Genomic DNA, 22,931 nt, shown 5'->3' with positions numbered 1-22,931 from the left:
AACTCTGGACATTTTGCTGATTAATCGAAGCCCTTGATATATGTATAGTTTAATTATTGCACCTCAAAATGATATTGCATAGGATGTAAGCTGGTAACCAGCTCCTCATTGCCCAGCCATAATACCGTGTACAAAAAACATAACCTCTGGAAAGTCCTTCAATACAGGAGGAATCCACCACTAGCTACTCATTTCCAACATGATTCAGTCAAATAGTAAAATGATCATTCAGTAAAAGAAACAATTTGCATTTTGGAGATGCATAATATTCATCATGAGGAAGCACCCATTTAGACCGGTAAATAATCTGTCATTTTTAGATTTCTTTGGCTATTCAAAAATAGCAGATCTACAAGCTCGTAGCACGGCACCGCGTGCCGCGCTACGAGCTTGTAGATCTGCTATTTAAAAAATAATCGTTAAAATTTTTTCAAATCTTTGAATATATATATATATATATTTTTTTTTTTTAAACAAACATTTGTAACTAAAATCTTTGCTTCTGGGGATTCTACAAATCTCTTCTAAATCCTAACCGTTAAAAAAAAAAAAACGTATGTTGCTATAATATCAGTGGTTCCCAAACTTTTTCATGTCAAGGACCCCCAAAATTATATGTATTTGGCCACGGACCCCCCCCTCCACAGATGCAAAGATTTGAGTTAAAAATGTTCGCTTTAAACAATATATATTGAATATATTCAAAGATTTGCAGAAATTTGCTGCTATTTTTGAATAGCCCAAAGACATCTAAAAAATTACACAGATGCGTCCCTGGTTTTAATGGGTTAAAGAGTCACCGGCTGCAAGACAGTCGGACTCCTGCACCACCAGCTGCACTTACATTGAATAGGTCAGGATGGATGAAGAGGACCTTTAGAAACCCCTTCCGTGGTCTATAGGAGGTCTGTCAACTCCTATTGTCCTAAGTGTCCTTCCTCTAAATTAATGCTCTCCAGGTAGCGCCCATTTGCCTTAACACTGTGCTGATTTACAATGATCTGACTCCTGCCACTTATATTACAGTATATTGTGCTTGTACTTGTACAGAATGTATGTAATTTGTACATAAAAGATTCCTTAGATCCCCCTGACCAATATGATGCTATATATCCTTATTATTATTATTATTATTATTATTATTAATACAACTTTTTTATTATTATTATTATTACCTTATTTTTTAATTACCTTATTATTATTTTGATATTATATTTTTTCTTATATCCAATTACAATACCACCCACCAGGGGTAAATATGTGACTCTTTCCTTTTACTGAACTGTGACACTGAAGAAGCCCTGCTGGGTGAAACGTCTGTTAAATTAATCAGATTTGTAACATTCTGAGACAATCCCATATCATCCTAAGTAGTTATGGACAGTCAGCTGGCTGGTTTTCTAAAGGCCTTTTCTTTTGCCAGAAGCATCTTAGCACTGTGATCATCTTCGATCCATCCATCCACGGTATATAAAAGGAATATGATTGAGAGTGCTGAGACTCCTTTGGCAGACTCCTGGCTCCAGATATAAAGAGTTGTGCTTTCTCTTGCTTCCCAGAAGAGTTGCTCCCGGGATGTTTTGACAGTGGCGGTAATCTGTTCTGTTGTCAGAGTCTTATATCTAGCAATCCTGGCTCCCGCTGCAAGTGGACTGGAGTCCAGCCTTGGACACCACGACCCTGCCACTGGGACAGACGCACACCTCGTACAGACCCTGAGCGTTGCCAGACACCTCTCCTTCACTCTTGGGCAGGTTTGGCAGTTTCAGCATCTGGGTGTCCAACACCAACTACACAGTGGAACACATGAAGACATTTTAAAGGGCAGATTCGGTTGTCCTTTGAATCACAAAACAGAATAAATGTACGGAGCTGTGTTGGTGATAAGGGGCGTAGAGATGCACTGACAACTTTATAGGGACTACATCAGTGGTATTCAACCAGAGTAGGCAGGGGGCCACAATTGTAAAAATGACTTGAAGTCGAGGGCTACAAGAGCGTGTTCGTGGTTAATGTATGGCCGTTTGTTGTGTGCTATAGGACACAACAATGGCCATATTATGTCCATTATTGTAACTTATTAGGGCCTGCTTCATACTGCATTTATGCCTTTTGATGTTTGATAGGATCATTTCTGTTCCAGTTCTTTATAATGCACAGGCTTTGATGTGCATATTGAGAAAATAGGAAGTAGATATTTCAGTGTGTTCTGTGCAAGGGTCCTTGGCATAGAAGCATATCTTTGTGAGGAAAGTGGTGGAGGCAGGCTGGCAAGGTGAAAGTGTTTACATGTTCGTATGAAGGAAAGGTGTTTACTTTATGTTTTTGAGCACCCGGCTGATAAAAGCACAAGCTCTTACGATGTATTTTAAGAACCATCAGTTGAGAGTGTCGAATGACGAATGAAAACATACTGTGTAAAAAAAGTGGATGACGATGTAACAGATGGAAGATGGACAAAATCCACTCAAAAGCTAATGGATGCAGAAGGAGAATTCTTTCTTTGGTGTAATGGATGACAGCCACTCAAAACTCAGAAGTAGCTACAAATGGGTGGCATATGGTGTATGAAATGCATTCAAAGCTCACAGAATTCTAGTACATTATGTGCTTTTGAGCTTTTTACACAGTATGTTTTCATTCGTCATTCGACACTCTCAACTGATGGTTCTTAAAATACATCATAAGAGCTTCTGCTTTTATCAGCCGGGTGCTCAAAAACATAAAGTGAACACCTTTCCTTCATACGAACATGTAAACACTTTCACCTTGCCAGCCTGCCTCCACCACTTTCCTCCCAAAGATATGCTTCTATACCAGGGACCCTTGCACAGAACACACTGAAATATCTACTTCCTATTTTCTCAATATGCAAATCAAAGCCTGTGCATTATAAAGAACTGGAACAGAAATTATCCTATCAAACATCAAAAGGCATGAATGCAGTATGAAGCAGGCCCTAATAAGTTACAATAATGGACATAATATGGCCATTGTTGTGTCCTATAGCACACAACAAACGGCCATACATTAACCACGAACACGGTCTTGTGGCCCTTGACTTCAAGTCATTTTACAATTGTGGCCCCCTGCCTAATCTAGTTGAATACCACTGGGCTATAACCTACACTGCTCAAATATACAGTACCATGAGGACATTTTAATCATACTGAACTGAATAGAACTATACATGAAATAAATGTGCTTTCTGTCAGTCCATTTCATGTGAGACACACGGTGTCATTGTGCACATGCTAGGAAAGGTGTGATACACAGATAAGGTGATAAAGGATAAGGATAAGGATAATTCCTTTTAACAGGTCGTTCATGAAAGTCCTTGCGGTCTTGTTTCCAATGAGAACCTGTGAGCAATTGGGGTTAAGAGTCTTGCTCAGGGACAAATTTCATATCATCGGCACATATGCTGGGATAGCCTGGAATCGAACCTGGGGCAACCAGGGCCAGCTGGTTCCCTAGGCGGGCTCACTAACCACTCAGCTATGGCCGCCCCTTGTGATTAGCTCCGTAGCATCAAATGAAGAAAGAATAACATAATTTATACTATAGATACTGTAGATGATAGACAGACAGACAGACAGACAGACAGACTTGAGACTAAATCAGTGTTTCTCAACCTTTTTGGGGCCAGTGCCCCCTATCCAATATCCAGGTCCCTCCCACACCCAATTAAAATGTAAGCTTTACTTTTATTGTGTATTGTATTGCTTATATCATTTAGAATCTCATTGATTTCCCAATATCAAGATTTTACGTTAAACTGGACTATTGAGTGTGATTATTATAAGTAGAATTGTATATGGATGTCAGGCCCTGTCACATCACATCAGGCCCCTCTCATAGCACTGAATGACAGGGCTGTCATGGCCCTGTTACACGCCCTGTCAGTTACCATGGTAACATGTTACCAGCCCTGTCACAGGGAACATCCCTGGCACACAGTGCTGACAGGAGCCTGATATCACAGGCCCTGTCACCGGGATGACAGGCCCTGTCACAGGGATGTCAGGCCCTGTCACAGCCCTGTGAAATTATCATGTGATATGATACTTATTGATAGATAGATAGATAGATAGATAGATATATAGATAGATAGATAGATAGATAGATAGATAGATATTCCAGACACACAGAGGGTCCATAGAGTACATACAACAAATAAATAAAAACATTTAAAAAATGACATATAAGCATACGTAGAGGCTGACTCTCCAATGTTTACGTAGCATGGACGAGTACCGGAGACAGCTCTTGCCAGGATTGACTATATCCTCAATAATACTGTTCCGGGACTCATCCAGGCGAGACATGAATCCATCTAGGGACCTTAAGTAGTATCCTCAGGGCATCATTGTTGGCCACTTTAAGCCTCCACATGCTACCTTTCTTGTATGTGCATCACAGGAAAGCTGTATAAATGCTTTCAAAAGTGCACACTTGACAGGACCTGAACACATACTGAACCTGCGAAGCAGCATATTGGCCTGGGCATAAAGTATGTGGCACTGCCTAGAGATATCTCTATCATCATGGAGATTGTCAGTAAAAATGTGGCCCAGGGACTTGATTTCCTGGCACACAGATAGACGACTGTCACACAGGTGAAAGGCTGTTGATTTCGTCGACTAAAACTATGACGAAAAATGTTCGTCAACTACCTTTTTTCACTGACGAAAACAAAATAAAAACGAAATAAAAACGAAGCTACGATGACTAAAACTAGACTAAATATATTGACAATTTCGTCAACAAATAAAAACTAGATTAAATTGTTAGTGAGTGGAGAAGAGATCCAGAAGAACTAAAAGACAAGTCATTTTATGTTTGGTTGCGTTCGGGCGTTGCGCTCTGAAAATAGCTGATCTACAAGCTCACAACGCGTCGCAGCGTGACGCGTTGTGAGCTTGTAGATCGGCTATTTTCAGCATGCAACCAAGTCATTACGATGCCATCAAGGCACCTAAATCAACTGTAGATTTAGTCGACAATAATCTTATGATATTTAGTCGACTAAAACTGGACAAAAACTAAAACATTTCAGATGACAAAATAATGCAACACTACTGGGAAGGCCAATGTCTTGTCCTCGTGGCTTCTCACTATCATGACACTAGATTGATGCTCTAAATAGGAAGTATAAACAATTTAAATAATACTTACTCCATCCTTGGTGCTCTGCAGTAAAATGTCCATGTTGGAGACAACATCGATGTTCCCATTCAAAGCGGTGATCACAACTCCTTTAGGGCCCTCCATACTGAGAGCGCGGGTGGGGCATTCCAGCCTAATAAAATAACAATCAGATAATAATAATGCACTTTATTTATAAACTGCTTTTCAAAACAGGGTTACGACCCAGCAACAAACAGGCATTTGTGTTGAAAATAGTGTCGTGAAAGAGAGCGGGCGGTGGGGGCTTTTTTACTGTAACATATATATGAAGGAGAGGATGTGAAAGACGCTGTAAACAGGAAATGTCTTATTTGGGCATTTCCTGCTGAGAGCAGTTATTCTGGTCTATACACCTGTTGACACCAAGGGTACAGCTTCCTGCTTTGAAATTGAATCGATATAGGAAGAGAGTTCAAGTGACAGTTCAAATGAATGGCCTGTAGTTTCACTGTTTTACCCCCGCTGGTGTCAGATAGAATTTATCTTAATGCAAGCGGGTGGGTTTTAGACTTGATTTTCTTACCTTAATAAACATTGTCATAAATACTATATGCTTCCAGTCGCTAGTTTAAAGTCTTCTTTCAGTCATCATGATATGCGTTTTGGTAAATTATGGTCCCATTTATTTTAATAAATTGACGATAAAGTAGGTTATGTTCTAGGAGGGGCGGGATGATTTGATTGACAAGCTACCCAACCAATAATGGTCTGGTTGCATTGCACAGGATATAACGCGATATTGAAAGATGGCGGATTTGAAATTCCTGAACAATCGGCTTCATTTACGGTCTGTAGAAACCAATGGCGTCGCTTTGTCCATTCTTTTTTACAGTCTATGGTTGACACGCTCAGGTGAGTTTCAGTGATGTCATCAGAATCACTGATGGCAGAAGACTGGTGTAGTTAGGAATTATGCCATGGTACACCCAAGGTAATATAGCAGTCTTCTGATGCTATACCCTAGAGTGCATCGCCATCTTTAGGCTAAAATAATTATTTCACTGCCTTCAGTGGACACCCCCCTACAGCCCTGCAAAGATAAACTACATTTATTTTTCATGACTTTGAAAACATTTTTTACATACTTAACACATTTTCTTAATCATTCTAATTTGGCTGGGTCAATATTATAACATATTATTCTGTGGTCTGACAAAATGTGAACACATAATATTGCTTATATGCCTACTTCCTGTTTATAGGCCTACTTTCTGTTTACAGGGTCTTTAAGCCTTGAGAAATGTTGTATTTAACACTAACGTACTAAACACATGTTAGTTGTATTGGAAAAGCAAAAGCAAAATTGCTTTGTTATCACCAGGGATAATTTGTTGGATACTGAAGCAAAAAAAAATGGTACAGTAGGGCCTATACGCTATCCTCCAAATGGCAGTACATTGCAATATACTTTGCAGTAGATTACATTATGCTTTCAGTACTCACAGCAATTCATCTGTTCTGCCTGATATTAGAGGCACCTCTACGGAGTGCTGGAACAGTGCTCCTTCAGCTCCTGATGACAACACACACACACACACGCACACACACACACACACACACACACACACACACACACACACACACACACACACACACACACACACACACGCACGTGCGCACGCACGCACGCACACACACGCACACACAGGTTTTGTAAACGTTTAGGGACACTGCAACAACTTACATTTATTCCATATCCCCTTACTCTAACCTTAACCTTAACAGATATATGCCTAACTCTAACGGTTAGAGTTAGGCATATATCTGTTAAGGTTAAGGTATATCTGTAATGGTTAGAGTCTAAGCCTAACCATTACTCCAACCTTAGCCCTGGCAGATACGGGCCTCCCTAATCAGACATGTTGTCCCAAATGAACTGGTTTGGTCCAAAATGTGTCTGAAAGAAATATGTCTGGAACACACAAACACAAAGCATAATGGGTGCCATATGACAATAATGCAATTATTTGGGCAGTTATCTTATAGCAACCAAATGCTATTTCAGAACCAAATGTTATTTCAGAACCAAATGTTATTTCAGAACCAAATGTTATTTCAGAACCAAATGCTATTTCAGAACCAAATGCTATTTCAGAACCAAATGTTATTTCAGAACCAAATGTTATTTCCGAATGTGTCATTGGTGAGAGAGACTGCATCGCGATGCAACGCATTGTGAGCTTGTACATCTGCTATTTTCAAAAGATTCTTATACATTTTTTTCCTCTGAAAACCTCTGAAATGGGACATTCTGCATAATGAGTACTTTTATGTTTGTACTTTAAGTATATTTTGATACAGTACCAATACTTTTGTACTTTTACTCAAGTACATTTTGATTATTGACTTTTACTTGTAACAAAGTTTCTACGTTGCAGTATTGATACATTTACCTAAGTAAAAAAATTGAGTACTTTTTCCACCACTGGCATTGACCCCCAGCACCCACTATTCTGGGGCGAAGAGATTTGATGTAGAAGGAATGCAAGAGCAGCAGAGCAGTGTTTGAAAGGTTCTCAACAAGGCTATGCGCTTGTATAGGTGTCCATGATAATGGCTGTCGAAATCGATGTCAGCGCCTTGGGTGTAATGATTCTCCAAATCCACGGTTCGGTTCAGACCTCCATTTGTTGGGGGGGGGGGATTAAATCTACAATTTGTAATATCAAGAATGTATATACAAAGTTATATCCATATAGTTATATCCATATATTTTAAACTTTTGGAGCATGATCCAGAGTGCAGAATCAGTATCATGGAAGACTCCCATGATACTGACCATGACACAACAGAGTATAAATTCAATTAGGCTTTAGTAGCCTTTATACAGACATGCACCTTTACAAATCCCATTCAACACTTACAAATCTATCCAAGCTTCCATCATCATCCCAATAAAAAAACGTGCAACTACACACAATTTAGAAACCACGTCTCATTGACTTCTCTGTACTGTATGGCCCCTGGGGGGCTGTACCGCCCCCTGTTGAGAAACAATAGTGTAGAGCCAAAAAAAAGGACTGGACAAAATATAGAACCCTGGGGAACTGGACTCCGGTCAACAAAGTATATAGAGTTTAACCCATTCAATCCGGAAACGCATCTGTGTCATTTTAGATTTCTTTGGGCTATTGAAAAATTGCAGATATACAAGCTCATAGCGCGGCACCGAGTGCCGCGCTATGAGCTTGTATATCTGCCATTTTTTAAGTGGTTATAAAGAAAAATGTACCACAAGTTAGCATCTGTACCGTCTGTGTACAATTTCTTAATTCTGTTTAGTGTCCTTGGTGACAGTCCTTGGAAATACTGTATATAACTTCAATGTCATCATGACCGCTTAAACAACAGCATCCATATTCTGGGGAGAACATTAGCCAAAAATAGCAGATCTAGCTTTGGCTATTTTCATTTCTGTTAACAGTAATTGTTGTTTACTTTAGCAATGAGCTCCTTTCGCTCCACTCTCTGCTGGTTGGTGTAGCTTGAAATGACCCCAGACATAATGAGGCTATCAACTGACACGGTCCTGGCCACTAATTAGCTCTCACAGTGCCAGGGCAATGACCCATCATCAATACACAAACTGGACAGCGAAAGACACTGAGACAAAGGACAGAAAACAACGGAGGCACATATACTTTAAAAAAAAAAATCTGTTATAAGAGTCTTTACTAGTAGATTTCGACTCAGATTTCACAAATATTATACTGGAAAAGTCAGGTTTCTCACACAGTCCCTTACATTCACGAATCAATCAGTTCTTATACCCATGGATACAGTGACATTAAAAGCAGAGCAATTGAAAATCCCTCATGACTGATTCTACATTTTTAATTCATATCCATGGGCACATCTGTTAATCCATTAAGACCGGGAACGCAGCACCTGTTATCATTTTTTGATTTCTATGGCTATTCAAAAATAGCAGATATACAAGCTCATAGCGCGGCACTGAGTGGCGCGCTATGAGCTTGTAGATCTTCTATTTTAGAAAAATCGTGAAAATGTGTGCAAATTACATTTCTTTGGCTATTAAAAAATAGCAGATCTACAAGCTCATAGCGCGGCACTCTGTGAGCTTGTAGATCTGCAATTTTATTTATTTTTATCGTAAAAATGTGTGCAAATCTTTGAATATATATATTTTTAAAGCGAACATTTGTAACTCAAATCTTTGCTTCTGAAAAAATATATATTCAAAGACATGTGAAATGACAGAGATGCTTTCCCGGTCTGAATGGACTAAACCAGACAGTTTTACATATTAGTGCAGTCGTGTACCTGTGACTCGCAGCTTGCCTGGTCCGACCTCAGCCTCTTTACCATCTGCTCTGAACAGCATGTTGCCATCAAGGGTTCTCATATCCAGACTCTGTGCATGGACCTGTACCTTGTCTGCTTCTACAACAATAACAACAGTAGAAGACATTAGAAAGCAGCATTGAAATCTACCACTATTATCTCAAAATAATGTTGAATGAATTGCTGTTAAAAGTCAAATTTGTACTATCACGCAGACAGTATTTTTTTTTTAAATCTATTTAATATAGATGTAGACTGTCAAAGCTCAGGTATGCACTTACATTTTGAGGCATATGCTACAGAAAATACCTGGTACTGTAGCTGTGTGACTGAAATCATGTTTCAAACATTTAGTTTTTAAAACAAAACAGAGCCTAAAAGAATTGATATCCTGGCTTCCATTTTTATTTTGTATGCACTTCATCTTACTTTTAAGTAAATCACACCATTTTAACATAGGGAATGTGCTAAATAAATACATTGATTGATTAATATAGCGTCACCTTCCTAAACTAATGGCCAAAGTTTTCAGAAAAAAATTAAAACTGATCCAAAAAAAACTATATGATATTTCTTAATCATTTCACCCAAAACGTTTATAACAAATTATGACTATTGACATAAATATAACACTGTCTGTCTGTATGTAACATAAGAGATTTAAATAGGTTTAATAGGATTAAATCTGGCCAAATGATTTACTGATTTACTCCAGACTTAGAATTTTTTTTTGGCCTAAGTCACAAAACAATGTGAGGCAAAAATATCGTTTATTCCTCAAAAAATTACTTTAGTTTAGGAAGGTGACGATAGATGAACATCAAGGCAATAACTTCAGATGAAAAATAGGCCAACTACGTATGTGGTTGTATTCAGAGTCAGTGGGCTATATGGACGGGAAAAGGGGGAGGGGGTTATGGCTTAATGATCATTTGAAGAGGCATGGTGTCTCTGTGACACAGCGTAATTAGTTTGGTCATTTGTTGGCCTTTAAATGATAACAAAGTCCTCTACGCACCCCACTGGGTTGCCATTAAATGCGAACAAATAATAGCTTCCATAGACCCCAGGCGCTGTGTATAATAGAGAACAATGTGGAGCTGATGGCTAAGAGAGGCGGCATGTTGGATGAAATGGATTTTAAATGAGAATCTGAGAGATTTTGAATGGAGGGATGCCTTCTTGTCACTGTTAATATTGGATGGGAACCTGCTGGAGGACATCGTCTGTGAGTGACTTTGCTGTTGCCCTCATAAATCAGTTGAATGTTGCATTTTTAACATACCCCCCACTCTCTCTCTCTCTCTCTCTCTGTGTGTGTGTGTGTGTGTGTGTGTGTGTGTGTGTGTGTGTGTGTGTGTGTGTGTGTGTGTGTGTGTGTGTGTGTGTGTGTGTGTGTGTGTGTGTGTGTGTGTGTGTGTGTGTGTGTGTGTGTGTGTGTGTGTGTGTGTGTGTGTGTGTGTGTGTGTGTGTGTGTGTGTGTGTGTGTGTGTGTGTGTGTGTGTGTGTGTGCGTGCGTGCGTGCGTGCGTGCGTGCGTGTGAGCCTCTTACCTACAGCTATTCTGTCTGTGACATCACCATTCTCATTGCGGGCGTTGAGGTAGACATTGTCAGATGCGTTTACTAGAAGTGAATCATCCTGGAATGTGAAAGCACAGTATAACCTTCTACTTAATGTCCTATGTGAAAAAATAAAAAATAAATAAAGGAACACCATCCCTGAGAACCAAAGAGCCCATCTGTCGCTAAGGTGTTTAGTATAACAGAGACAGTTTCACTATCTGCTGTCTTGCCTGTTTATATATTCAGTACTCTTATAAGATACTCCGTTTAAAAGAATCCTTGCAAAAAGAAATGTGACTCAAGAAGACAACTTCATTCTTCAGATCTAGTCAGATGACACAGTAAATCCTGAATCTTGTCATAACGCATAGAACACATTATAGTGAAAGTGTCAGTCCATAAATGGAGAATACATGGCTTCCTTAACGAGCCCTGTAAAGGCAAGAATAAGGGTTAAGGGAAATCGCTGCTATGAGCAAGAAAAAAACCCTAACATGTAAACAACTGCAGCAAAGTGTTCCCATCTGCTGCTAGCTGGCTTGTCATAAACTATTTTTCCACCACAAATATCCAGGAGGTTAATAGGGAGCTTGCTGCATCGCCATGTGCACAGCACAGAGTCACTGCCAAGTCCCTATTCTTTTTCGTAAAAGTTTCTTGGCTTAATTCTACAAAGCTGTGTCAAGAAATATTCCAGATAATGGAATGTTTCAGCGTAATGAGGAAGAGGTCTGAACATGGGGTGTAGCCCCCGCATTGGATTCAACAAACAATCAGCTTTTATCTCGGGGTCCCTTGACAGTGAGTCAACATTATGTTTAGACTGTCTGACTACTTAATTCAGCTTTATAAACTGACTTTTAGTTTGTGCTAGAGGGGTTAGAGGAGCGTAGATGAGGGAGCAGCGGAAAGTAGAGGGAGAGGGGAAGCGAGGGAGCAATTGGAGAATGAAGAAAAAAAACAAGTGGATGAATAATAATAGTGGATGTTGGCTGTCAGGGCTGAGGGGTAACTCACTCTCATTGCAGTTGGTCCAACAAGTAGAACTATACTATGCAGTATGCACATGATAAAGCAATTATTCATTTTGAATAATTCGTTTATAGACTGGATATGACGCCATTCATGACGATTTTATCAATTCAAAAGGCAATTTAACCCATTAAGACCGGGAACGCATCTGTGTCACTTTAGATTTCTTTGGCTAATATACAAGCTCGTGAGCTATGAGCTTGCAGATCTGCTATTTTTTTTTAAAGAAAAATCGTGAACATGTGTGCAAATATCTGAATGTATATACATTTTTAACTAAAATCTTTGCTTCTGGGGGTCCCTGGAACAAAATATGTTATTTGTCCGCGGACAAATACATATCATTTTAGGTGGTCCTTGACATGAAAAAAGTTTTTTTCTTCTTTCAAATCTGTTAGGAGGAATCCCCAGAAGCAAAGATTTCAGTTAAAAATGTTCGCTTTAAAAAAACACATTACATTCAAAGATTTGCACAAATCAACAACAAAAATAATAGCAGATCTACAAGCTCGGTTAAAATCTAAAATGACAGATGCTTTCCCGGTCTCAATGGGTTAAATGTATAATAAATTGTAATTGATATAATAATTTAAAAAAAACATTTTAAAAAGAGTGATGGTCCTCTCGGTGAAACTCTTCACTGTCATGTCAAAGGAAGTGGCTGGTGATGTCACGTGTATCGGAGGAGACTGTTGACGGTGCCCAATCCCGAGACCCAAGGGGTTAGCAGTGACAGGGACTATATGGGGGAATTGGGAATTGCCATAACGACTAAATTGGTTGGGAATCAATTTGAATGTACTGTTTATCTTACCTTCCTGGAGTGGATCTCTTGGGCGTACAGAGGCATAAGGAACTCAGACTCGCCATCTAACTTTATCCCATCTGAATGTACTTGCAGGAGTCCCATTCCTTCCTGGAATGGCAGGGGAAAAAAACGATAAGACAAAGAACAGATTAGGCTTGTTTTTTAGCATTACAAGCACATGAAAGGGAAATTGCCCTGACATCAGTGTTGATTTCGTCGACTAAAACGATGACGAACAATGTTGGTGGACTACCTTTTTTCACTGACGAAAACGAAATAAAAACGAAATAAAAACTAAGCTATGATGACTAAAACTAAGACTAAATATATTGACAATTTCGTCAACAAATAAAAACTAGACTAAAATGTTAGGGAGTGGAGAAGAGATACAGTAGAACTAAGACAAGTAATTTTATGTTTGGCTGCGCTCAGGTGTTGCACTCTGAAAATAGCAGATCTACAAGCTCACAACGTGTCACGCTGCGACGCGCTGTGAGCTTGTAGATCTGCTATTTTCAGCATGCAACCAAGTGCAAAATCTGCCATTACGACGCCATCAAGGCACCGCCAAGATACATTTTAGTCGACTAAATCAACTGTAGATTTAGTCGACTATAATCTTATGATGTTTAGTCGACTAAAACTAGACAAAAACTAAAACATTTCAGGTGACTAAAATATGACTAAAACTAAACAGAATTTTATTCAAAAGACTATGACTAAAACTAAATCAAGATTAGCTGTCAAAATCAACACCTGCTGACATTGCCCCTAAAAATAAAGCTCAAACGTTGCAATGGGAAAGGTGTGCAGAACAGAAGCCTCTCCGGCGGGCTTCAGTCTAAGAGCACTGCTAGCCAGGAGGTCAAGAATAGCGATTTCTATCATCAGACCTCCACAGCAGGGTTCACAAATTGGCAACTCTGAGAAACGTGTAGCAATCTACCCTCTAGAGATTCGAGCATGCTATATAAACACAGCCATGGTTTGAGCGGGATGTTTTCTTGGTGGCAGTGTGTGTGTGTGTGTGTGTGTGTGTGTCTGTATTGTTGTATTATGCTTTCTGCTTTGGCAATGTAAACGTATGTTTTCTCATGCCAATAAAGCCCTTTGAATTGAATTGAATTGAAATTGTGTGTGTGTGTGTGTGTGTGTGTGTGTGTGTGTGTGTGTGTGTGTGTGTGTGTGTGTGTGTGTGTGTGTGTGTGTGTGTGTGTGTGTGTGTGTGTGTGTGTGTGTGTGTGCATGCGCATGGTGGAAGAAGTACTCAGATATTCTACTTAAGTAAAAGTAGCAATACCACAATATAGAAATACTCGGTTACAAGTAAAAGGCCTGTGTTCAAAATGTTACTGGAGTAAAAGTACAAAAGTATTGGCATCAAAATACTTAAAGCACCAAAAGTAAAAGTACTAATATTTTTGAAAATAGCAGATCTACAAGCTCACAACGCGTCGCAATTGTGAGCTTGTAGATCTGCTATTTTCAAATAGCCTAGGTATAAAATAGGGCTAAAGTGGTTAATGTATATTTCATAATGTAATAATTTGTATTGCAGAGTAACTAGTAACTAGTAACTAAATAATTGTAGTGGAGTAAAAGTACAATATTTGCCTCTGAGATGTAGTGGAGTAAAAGTAAAAGTACTGAAAATACAGTACAGTACTTGAGTAAATGTGTGTGTGTGTGTGTGTGTGTGTGTGTGTGTGTGTGTGTGTGTGTGTGTGTGTGTGTGTGTGTGTGTGTGTGTGTGTGTGTGTGTGTGTGTGTGTGTGTGTGTGTGTGTGTGTGTGTGTGTGTGTGTGCGCGCGTGCGTACGTGTGAGAGAGAGAGATTTTGCATGTGTGTAGTTGTTATGAATCTATATGTCTCGCTGCGATCTGCATAAATCCACAGTTGCCATCTGGCCCCGGGACAAGGAATCAGCACTATAACAGGCAATAACAAACACATCCATCATTTAGAAAGACAGAAATCAGTAGATCAACCAAGTCATGCATGAGAACAACATGCAAAATAGCTATATTTGCTGAGATGGCTGAAATGCTTAGTGCAGTTATAACAAGATTGCATTCCACCATCCTCTTCAAATTCAAATGCATGGTTGCAAACACTACTGTGCAGCGTCTGCGACAAACATGTATATTATGGCTTCTCATGAAAAAAGAGAGCGAGAGAGAGAGAGAGAGAGAGAGAGAGAGAGAGAGAGAGAGAGAGAGAGAGAGAGAGAGAGAGAGAGAGAGAGAGAGAGAGAGAGAGAGAGAGAGAGAGGAAAGAAGAAATTAACTACTCTACATACCTATTTCCGGTACGTCATTACAGGCAAACAATAAGTAAATTCAAAGGATTTCAGGAATTCCCTATTTCTTTCTTCCTTTTTTTTTAAAACACAGACAAAATTTCCAAAAACATTTCTAAGATTTTCATCATACAACAGTAGAGTATATAGGGCATAAATGGATAAGAAAGAAAGAAAGAAAGAAAGAAAGAAAGAAAGAAAGAAAAGCAAACACAGAGTAAACGGTGAGCAGCGCCGCGGGGCTCTCACGTACCGTGTTGAACCACATGACCCTCAGGATCCAGATGGTGAGGGCGAAGTTGACGACCAGGATGGTGACGAGCAGGAGGACAAACAGATACAGGCAGCGCTTCCTCCAGCCATAGATGCCAATCTTGTAGACATGGTCGGGCACCTGCCTGGGGACACCGCTGTCCTGGGTGGTGGTGACATACTGCTCCCGCACCATCTGTTGGGGACAGGGAGATAGACATGTAGGCTAAGACATAATGGAAATTAGAGCCATGTACCGTAGGCTACAGTATGTTGCTGTCGGGCAGAAACCTTCTATCTCCATATTTCATTCAGTGGTGGAAAAAGTACTCAAATGTTTTTACTTTAAGTAAAAGTATCAATTCTGCAATGTAGAAATACTCTGCTACACAAGTAAAAGTCCGGAATTCAAAATGTACTTGAGTAAAAGTACAGAAGTATTGGCATAAAAATTTACTTAAAAGTACCATAAGTAAAAGTGCTCATTATGCAGGTCCCATTTCAAGTTTTCAAATGTATTAAAATCCTTTAGAAATAGTAGATCTACAAGCTCACAATGCGTAGATCGGCTATTTTCAAATGGCCTAAATGTATATAGGGCTGAAGTGGTTCATGCATGTTTTGTAATAATAATCTAAATCTGCAAAGTAACTAGTAACTAAAGCTGTCAAATAATTGTAGTGGAGTAAAAGTACAATATTTGCCTCTGAGATGTAGTGGAGTAGAAGTAAAAGTATTGGAGATTGGAAATACTCGAGTAAAGTAAAAATTCCTCAAAAGTGTACTTAAGTACAGTACTTGAGTAAATATACTTAGTTACTTTCCACCACTGCTTGTTGGGCAAAACAGAAAGTCCAAAGACTAAAAACACAATACACCACTAAGAAGGTAATGTAAGTAGCCTACTGTAATGTTTAGTCATTAAATTGGTATTGGTTTAACCCTTCCATTGTGTTAGGGTCTTTTTTGACCCGTTTTCAAGTTTAAATAGGTAAAAACCTCAGAAATAGCAATTTTAACGCAACAAAATTATTTATCATAATTTTAATTAATTCTGATGGTCTCAAAAAAAAAAGTGACACTTGTGGTGTTAGGGTCCGAAATGACCCGGCAAAGAAGTGTGGCTCAATTCCCCCCCAAATTGTCAATATTCAATGTTTACATGTTTGAGAGTGAGAGAGACTTGTCCTTAATAAGCATTTGCTATCAGGAGTAAAATAAAGTTTGAGTTTATGAAAAATAAATGACTTTTTACCTTCTATGGTATACGGGTCATTTCGGACCCTAACACCACTAGTGTCACTATTTTTTATAATTTTAAAAATAATTAAAGTTAAAAAACGAAAACAAGTATTATTATTTTTTATTTTTTTTGGAAGTGTGTTCTAATTATTATTCTTAATTATTCTATTCTAGCTAGATAACATAACTATTCATTGCCTTCATTATAGGAAATTTAATGAGTGAATTTTAACATTTTTATAATAGAAAACGAGATATATGAAAGATGAAACCCTAGCCCTAACCCAACATAATATTTTAAAAAGTGTTTACATGGATATGAATGCATTACAAGTCAGCTATGAGGTGGGAGAAAAAAAATGAAGGAAAATACTTATTTTTTTAGTATTTTGGGCTGATTTAAATCACGGGTCAAATTTGACCCGCTAACACCACAAGTGGATGCAGTTTTCTAACACAATGCAAGGGTTAAGCTTAAGCAACATTTCATTAATAGGGAAACATAATGCAATGTAATAGTCAACAATGGAGTGATCATGTATGACACGAGCTGTCAGACCTATATTATATTCAAATGGCCAACGTAGCATTTCAATACACAGCCCTTTTCAGACACTTTATAATAGCACGTCATTCATGAGCTCATGCACGGTTCTAGTGCATATCTGGCCCGAGTACCAATGGAAAAGTTGAGTGAATTTCCAGAAACTGCACAAACGTAGCTGGAGGCAGAGGCAGAATGCTACTTATATTCTAGTGCATGGTCTCTACTTTCTGACATAGCCAGTGGTGGAAAAAGTACTCACATTTTTGACTTAAGTAAAAGTATCAATACTGCAATATAGAAATGCTCGGTTGCAAGTAAAAGTCCGGAATTCAAAATGTACTTGAGTAAAAGTACCAAAGTACTCATTATGCAGAATGTCCCATTTCACAAGTTTTCAAATGTATAAAATGTATACAAATCTTTTGAAAATAGCTGATCTACAGCTTGTAGATCGGCTATTTTCAAATTGCCGAAATGTATATAGGGGCTGAAGTGGTTAATGTATGTTTTGTAATAATAATCAAAATCTACAAAGTAACTAGTAACTAAAAATTTCAAATAATTGTAGTGGAGTAAAAGTATAACATTTGCCTCTGAGATGTAGTGGAGTAGAAGTAAAAGCATTGGAAATTGGAAATACTCAAGTAAAGTGCAAATACCTCAAAATTGTAATTAATACAGCACTTGAGTAAATGTACTTAGTTACTTTACACCACTGGACATAGCTATGCTATCAATGACGAAACAAAACAAGAACATGAAGCACCACGGCACATTTCAAACCACATTGAACCATAAGGCATAACACCAGTTCCAACCAACGCCCAGATGTCTCTATTCATTTCATAAGAAGGGAAATTGAACCATTTCATCGCAGGAATATAAAGCCTGCCCTGCGGGGTCTGCTCATCTGACAGACTGGTGGTGTGTGTGTGTGTGTGTGTGTGTGTGTGTGTGTGTGTGTGTGTGTGTGTGTGTGTGTGTGTGTGTGTGTGTGTGTGTGTGTGTGTGTGTGTGTGTGTGTGTGTGTGTGTGTGTGTGTGTGTGTGTGTGTGTGAAGGAGAGCATTCTGTGCTTTTCAGCTCCACTGGGTCGCAGGCATCACTTTCTATTGACTAATAAGCATTAATAATAGTCCAAGATTGTGAAAGCTACTACCAACGACGAGGGCCGGAAGAAAATGTTCCCCAGTTGGTCGATTTTTATGCCTCAGAAAAATACTATGCACTCCAAATTCTTCCTTCTTTTTCAACCAGGCCTTAAGCGATATACAAATCTTGAGAGAGACAAACTTTGACAACATGACAGCATCTGATGAATCACAGAAACATCAGGATACCAAGTAAACAAAATATTTGCCAAACTCTGTCAGGCTCTCAAAGGCGCTTGTTGTTCTCATAACATACTTTACCGCCACATTTCCACTTGATGGTAAAAGTATATCTTAAGCAAAAGTGCCTGTCGTCTCAATGCTGTGATTCACACCTGACAAGCGGATGAGGCTCCAGTGTGGCCCTTAGCATGCAGATTTAAATAAGGGGGCAGATGTTGCATCTTAACGGCATGTAAACATGGCGTTCGTCATGTGTAAGGAGTCACTTTGACTCACTCCTCACGCCCAACAGTAATTCTTCCCTGACGTTAACAGATGTTGATCCAACCCGACTATCCCTCAGTGATTTCACTATGATGATTCTACCAGAAAAGGGTGAGCTTTACAGCGACTGACTATAATAGGCCTATTGATTCTGTAGATCAACTTTCTGCTATATAACTCACAGAAGGTGCAGGCCTCAGCTACTTTAAAATGATTAATGAAAGTAAATATTTCCCTTGCTCAACTAGCTATGTCTTCCCCAACCCGCCTTCTGGAATAATGGATCAAAGTAAACACTGCTGGGTCTCTAAGTCTCTCTCTCCGTCTCTCTAGGGTTCATGAGAATGAGTTTCGGAGAGGATGGGGATGCTGATGATGACAAACGTTTCTGTGGACACAAACAGCTCGTTCCCTGCGGTTCCCAGTAAACACGGCGAATGAGTGTGTTGGCATACAAGGATCTTAAGTAGCCTATAATCTCTCCAACAAAGCCTGCTTCTCCACAGGATCTGTCGCGAGCCCAGACATGATGAATAGCCTTTATTTCGCCAACAAACACATTAATGTTGCCCCAAAGAGCTTCACCTACCTAATAGCACCCCTAAAAGTGGGAAGGGGAGTGAGGTGGAAAGTTGAGGCACCTTGTTAAGCTGGACGATTATAAATGTCCCTGTATCTCTGCTCATTTATATTCCACAATCAGACTTGTAAGAGCAAGGCATGATAGGCCTAACGATGGATTGAAGTTCTGCAAGCGACAAATTCTAACTTCTATTTACCAAGTGGCTGTAAAGTGACACAACTCTGCCAATAACTCCATAGTCACGACCACAGGCAGTTTTTCAAACACATTTTCGGCTGGGTTGTTTTTCCACCGGAGCGCTCCAGTGGTCTAATCAGTGTCTGTGAACATAGCCTATTCACCATAATCATCTCCATTAGCAACCAATGCACAGATCATTTTGTGCACGTGCGCTGTGATCAGCACATTGGGTTAAATGAAGAACCAAGGTGAACGCTTTGAATGTGTTCATTATGGTGTTAATGAAATTGTTCTCCAACGTCAATTAATTTAAATGAGGAAACTAAAAACCTCTCATTTCATCACCACCAGGAAGGCAGGGAGGGAGAGATAGACGGAGATGGTGAAGTCGTTCACTCTCACTGTCCAGGTACATACACACACATGCACATATGTGCGTGCAGGTGTGCATGCATGCATGCACACACAACACACAACTAACACACGCACACACACACACACACACACACACACACACACACACACACACACACACACACACACACACACACACACACACACACACACACACACACACACACACACACACACACACACACACACACACTGACTGAATGAATGAATTTCTGCATTCAATTCAATTCAATTGAATCAAACTGAAATTAATTGAATTGAATCAAACTGAAATGAATTGAATTGAATCAAACTGAAATGAATTGAATTGAATCAAACTGAAATGAAATGAAATGAAATGAAATGAAATGAAATGAAATGAAATGAATTGAATTGAAATGAATTGAATTGAGAGAGCGTTGCCCTCCGGGAGGTGGCTAGAGTCCATATGTGTGAAGGCTTCTCCCTGCGGCTCCGGTTTCAGTGTAGCAGCCCCGGCCGCAGACCAAGTCCTCCATAGCAACCCAAATAAACATTCTTTTAAACAGCCTCGCTGCTACTGGAGTGTGCAGGAAGGAATCTTCAACATATGGCACTCATGATCCAAAATACTGTCTACTGTCTGCCCTTTTCCATCTTTAACAGAACAGCATTTTTGTTGTTTCAGTCTTCGGTGTTATTCTTTTGTGTTAGATTATAACTAGTTAATGTTATTCTACTGCTGCTGTCCCCATTGTAAGAGACCTTTGAAAAGTACATATTAAATGTCATGATAAAATAAAAAGTTGATTTGCTTTTCTTTTCAGGCCTGTGCCTTTACTTACAAAGCTCCCCAGAGCAAGAATGCTTAATTTGCTCAATCTAAAATATTGCTCATGAGCAAATTCAAAACTACTCTTGAACTCTAGAAGTTCGCTGACCTCTACAATGAAACGTGTGCATGAGTAGGGGTCTAGGGGATATACGGTACATGCACAATACATTTCAGTTGGCCTGTGTACACTATAAAGCTCTAGTAACGGTCTTCTTCCTGTTAAATCCTGAACTCACTACTGCTACTTTGAAAGGTTTTATTATCATGCAACCTGATCACCGGAGAGATCACCACATTTATATTTCTAAGGCCCTCGAGCCCTATTATTACATGGTTCTCCCCTCCTGAGATAAAGAGTATTAAGTTTGGCAGTTTTACCAGGGCTATCTATCTTGGGGCACCCCGCTCAATTAACCTCCCAAAAAAGCAGTGCTCCCTGCCTGTTCTGTGACCTCTAAATGAGAACTTGTAGCACCAGAGAGGGAGCCTGCTGCTAAAAATCCACCAGGGTTTTGGCAGTAATTGAGATTCCAGCCTTACCTCCGAGAGAAAGCTCGACCTGACCGAATCCCAGCAAGAACCTATTGGAGAACACCGATCTCACTAAAAAGTTTTAAAATGACTTGTACAAATTGCTAGCCAGGGGACAGTCACCTATTTAATACTGATGGGGAGGTAGGGGACAATACTCTTAGGAGCTCAGAGGTTGATAGATTGAAAGCAGAGCATATATACGGTCTCTCATAATTGTCTCTAGTCTCTCTGTCTGGTGGTGAGCTGCAGCCTTCATGTCTCCACCGTGCTGTAATGCTTCCATGTCTAAAAATAGGTCATAACATTGTAGACTAAATATAAAAAGACCCCCCCCTAATATACACACACACACACACACACACACACACACACACACACACACACACACACACACACACACACACACACACACACACACACACACACACACACACACACACACACACACACACACACACACACAGCATAATGCATGAGCATAACTAACTAATGACCAGTATGACACCAGCATGAGCATTATACACTGTAATAAATCATTACTGAGGTTCTCACATTCTCTCAAGTTATTTTTGTATGGCAATATTGTCGACCATTTATGGTCAAAACTGTTAACAGCCAAAACGCTTCCCTATAAGTCCAAAACTATCTTTCAGTGCGAGAAGGTGATAAAACTACACTTAACCACAGCACATGTGAAAGAAAAATACTAGCTCAGTCAGCGACAATATACCACCACACACAGACAAGCTGATCCAGTACAGTAGGTCAAAGTTTAGACAGTTGAACACTTTTCAGTTTTCACCAACTGTACCTAGAGTTGAAGGACAAATCACAAGGAGCCTAATAATGAAAAACCACAATGACAGCAGACAACAACAACAACAAAAAAGCACCTTTACTTACCTTTTTGTGTGCTGAAGCACAGCACTGGCTTCTCTGTTGAAATGGCAAGCAGGGCTGTGTGTGTGCGAGAGGCAGCAGCTACAGCAGTAGCAGTGATAGTGGAGCTCCTCGCCTGTCTGTCTGTCAGCCACTCAACAGCTGTGTGCCATAAATCTAGCTGTGGAAATGCCCCCCTACCTAATCACCACGAGACGGCGCTCCCACTTCCTGCTTATCCAATGTACTGTTCCCTCTCTCTCTCTCTCTCTCTCTCTCTCTCTCTCTCTCTCTCTCTCTCTCTCTCTCTGTGACTCCCTGCCTAAGGCTTACCAGTTCTACATGCTACTCAGTATCATCTGAGCATGTGGGTGGGTCAGTGAGTGAGGGAGTGAGGGAGGAAGAGAGAGTGAAAGAGGGGTTTGAGAGATAGAAAAGGAGGGAAAGAGTGGGGAGAAATAATAGGTGAAATGTTATGTACAGAAAGAAGAATAGAAGTGTTCATATCCAACACTTTATTTACTTTAAAGTAAAAATCCTCCAAGTTCTTCAGCCTGTTTAACTGTTATCTTTTTCCATTTGCCCTTCAGTGATTTAAGTTATCCACTGTACTTTAAAAAAAACAGTCATTTATTTTAACTTTGTCTAATTTGTTCAAAATCCTTTTGAGAGAGGAGCTCATCACTTTCTTTAGTTGGGAGCAAAACTTAAG

The 22,931-nt window shown here is 39.6% G+C and overlaps 1 protein-coding gene across 2 annotated transcripts; it reads right to left on the bottom strand.

The window, feature by feature from the left end:
- Nucleotides 1-466: 466 nt before the first annotated feature.
- On the bottom strand, nt 467-22,466 carry sgcg (sarcoglycan, gamma). 2 transcript variants are annotated; one of them, XR_013933174.1, is made up of 9 exons: nt 22,244-22,466; nt 15,452-15,646; nt 12,906-13,007; nt 11,048-11,135; nt 9,475-9,594; nt 6,634-6,703; nt 5,179-5,302; nt 1,153-1,790; nt 467-1,114 (listed from the first exon to the last, which is right to left on the bottom strand). XR_013933174.1 is itself a non-coding variant. In XM_080428630.1 (8 exons), exons 2-8 carry the CDS (start codon nt 15,644-15,646, stop codon nt 1,623-1,625), a joined length of 867 nt encoding a protein of 288 aa, XP_080284756.1. In that variant the 5' UTR covers nt 22,244-22,466; the 3' UTR covers nt 467-1,622. The 2 variants fall into 2 exon arrangements, 1 of the variants encoding a protein (XP_080284756.1); XM_080428630.1 differs by having other exon boundaries at nt 467-1,790.
- Between the last annotated feature and the right edge of the window lie 465 nt (nt 22,467-22,931).

This window comes from Gymnoscopelus braueri, assembly GCF_963280865.1.
Source record: "Gymnoscopelus braueri genome assembly, chromosome: 5".
NCBI lineage: Eukaryota > Metazoa > Chordata > Actinopteri > Myctophiformes > Myctophidae > Gymnoscopelus > Gymnoscopelus braueri.
This window is presented reverse-complemented; position numbering and strand designations above follow the sequence as displayed.

Bases quoted from the DNA above. Each gene is read 5' to 3' on its own strand.
- sgcg (XM_080428630.1), bottom strand. From the start codon at position 15,646: ATGGTGCGGGAGCAGTATGTCACCACCACCCAGGACAGCGGTGTCCCC. The intron at 11,136-12,905 runs GTAAGATAAACA...TTCACATTCCAG, and splicing joins AAGAGATCCACTCCAGGAAG to GATGATTCACTTCTAGTAAA. The intron at 5,303-6,633 runs GTGAGTACTGAA...TTATTTTATTAG, and splicing joins GGCAGAACAGATGAATTGCT to GCTGGAATGCCCCACCCGCG.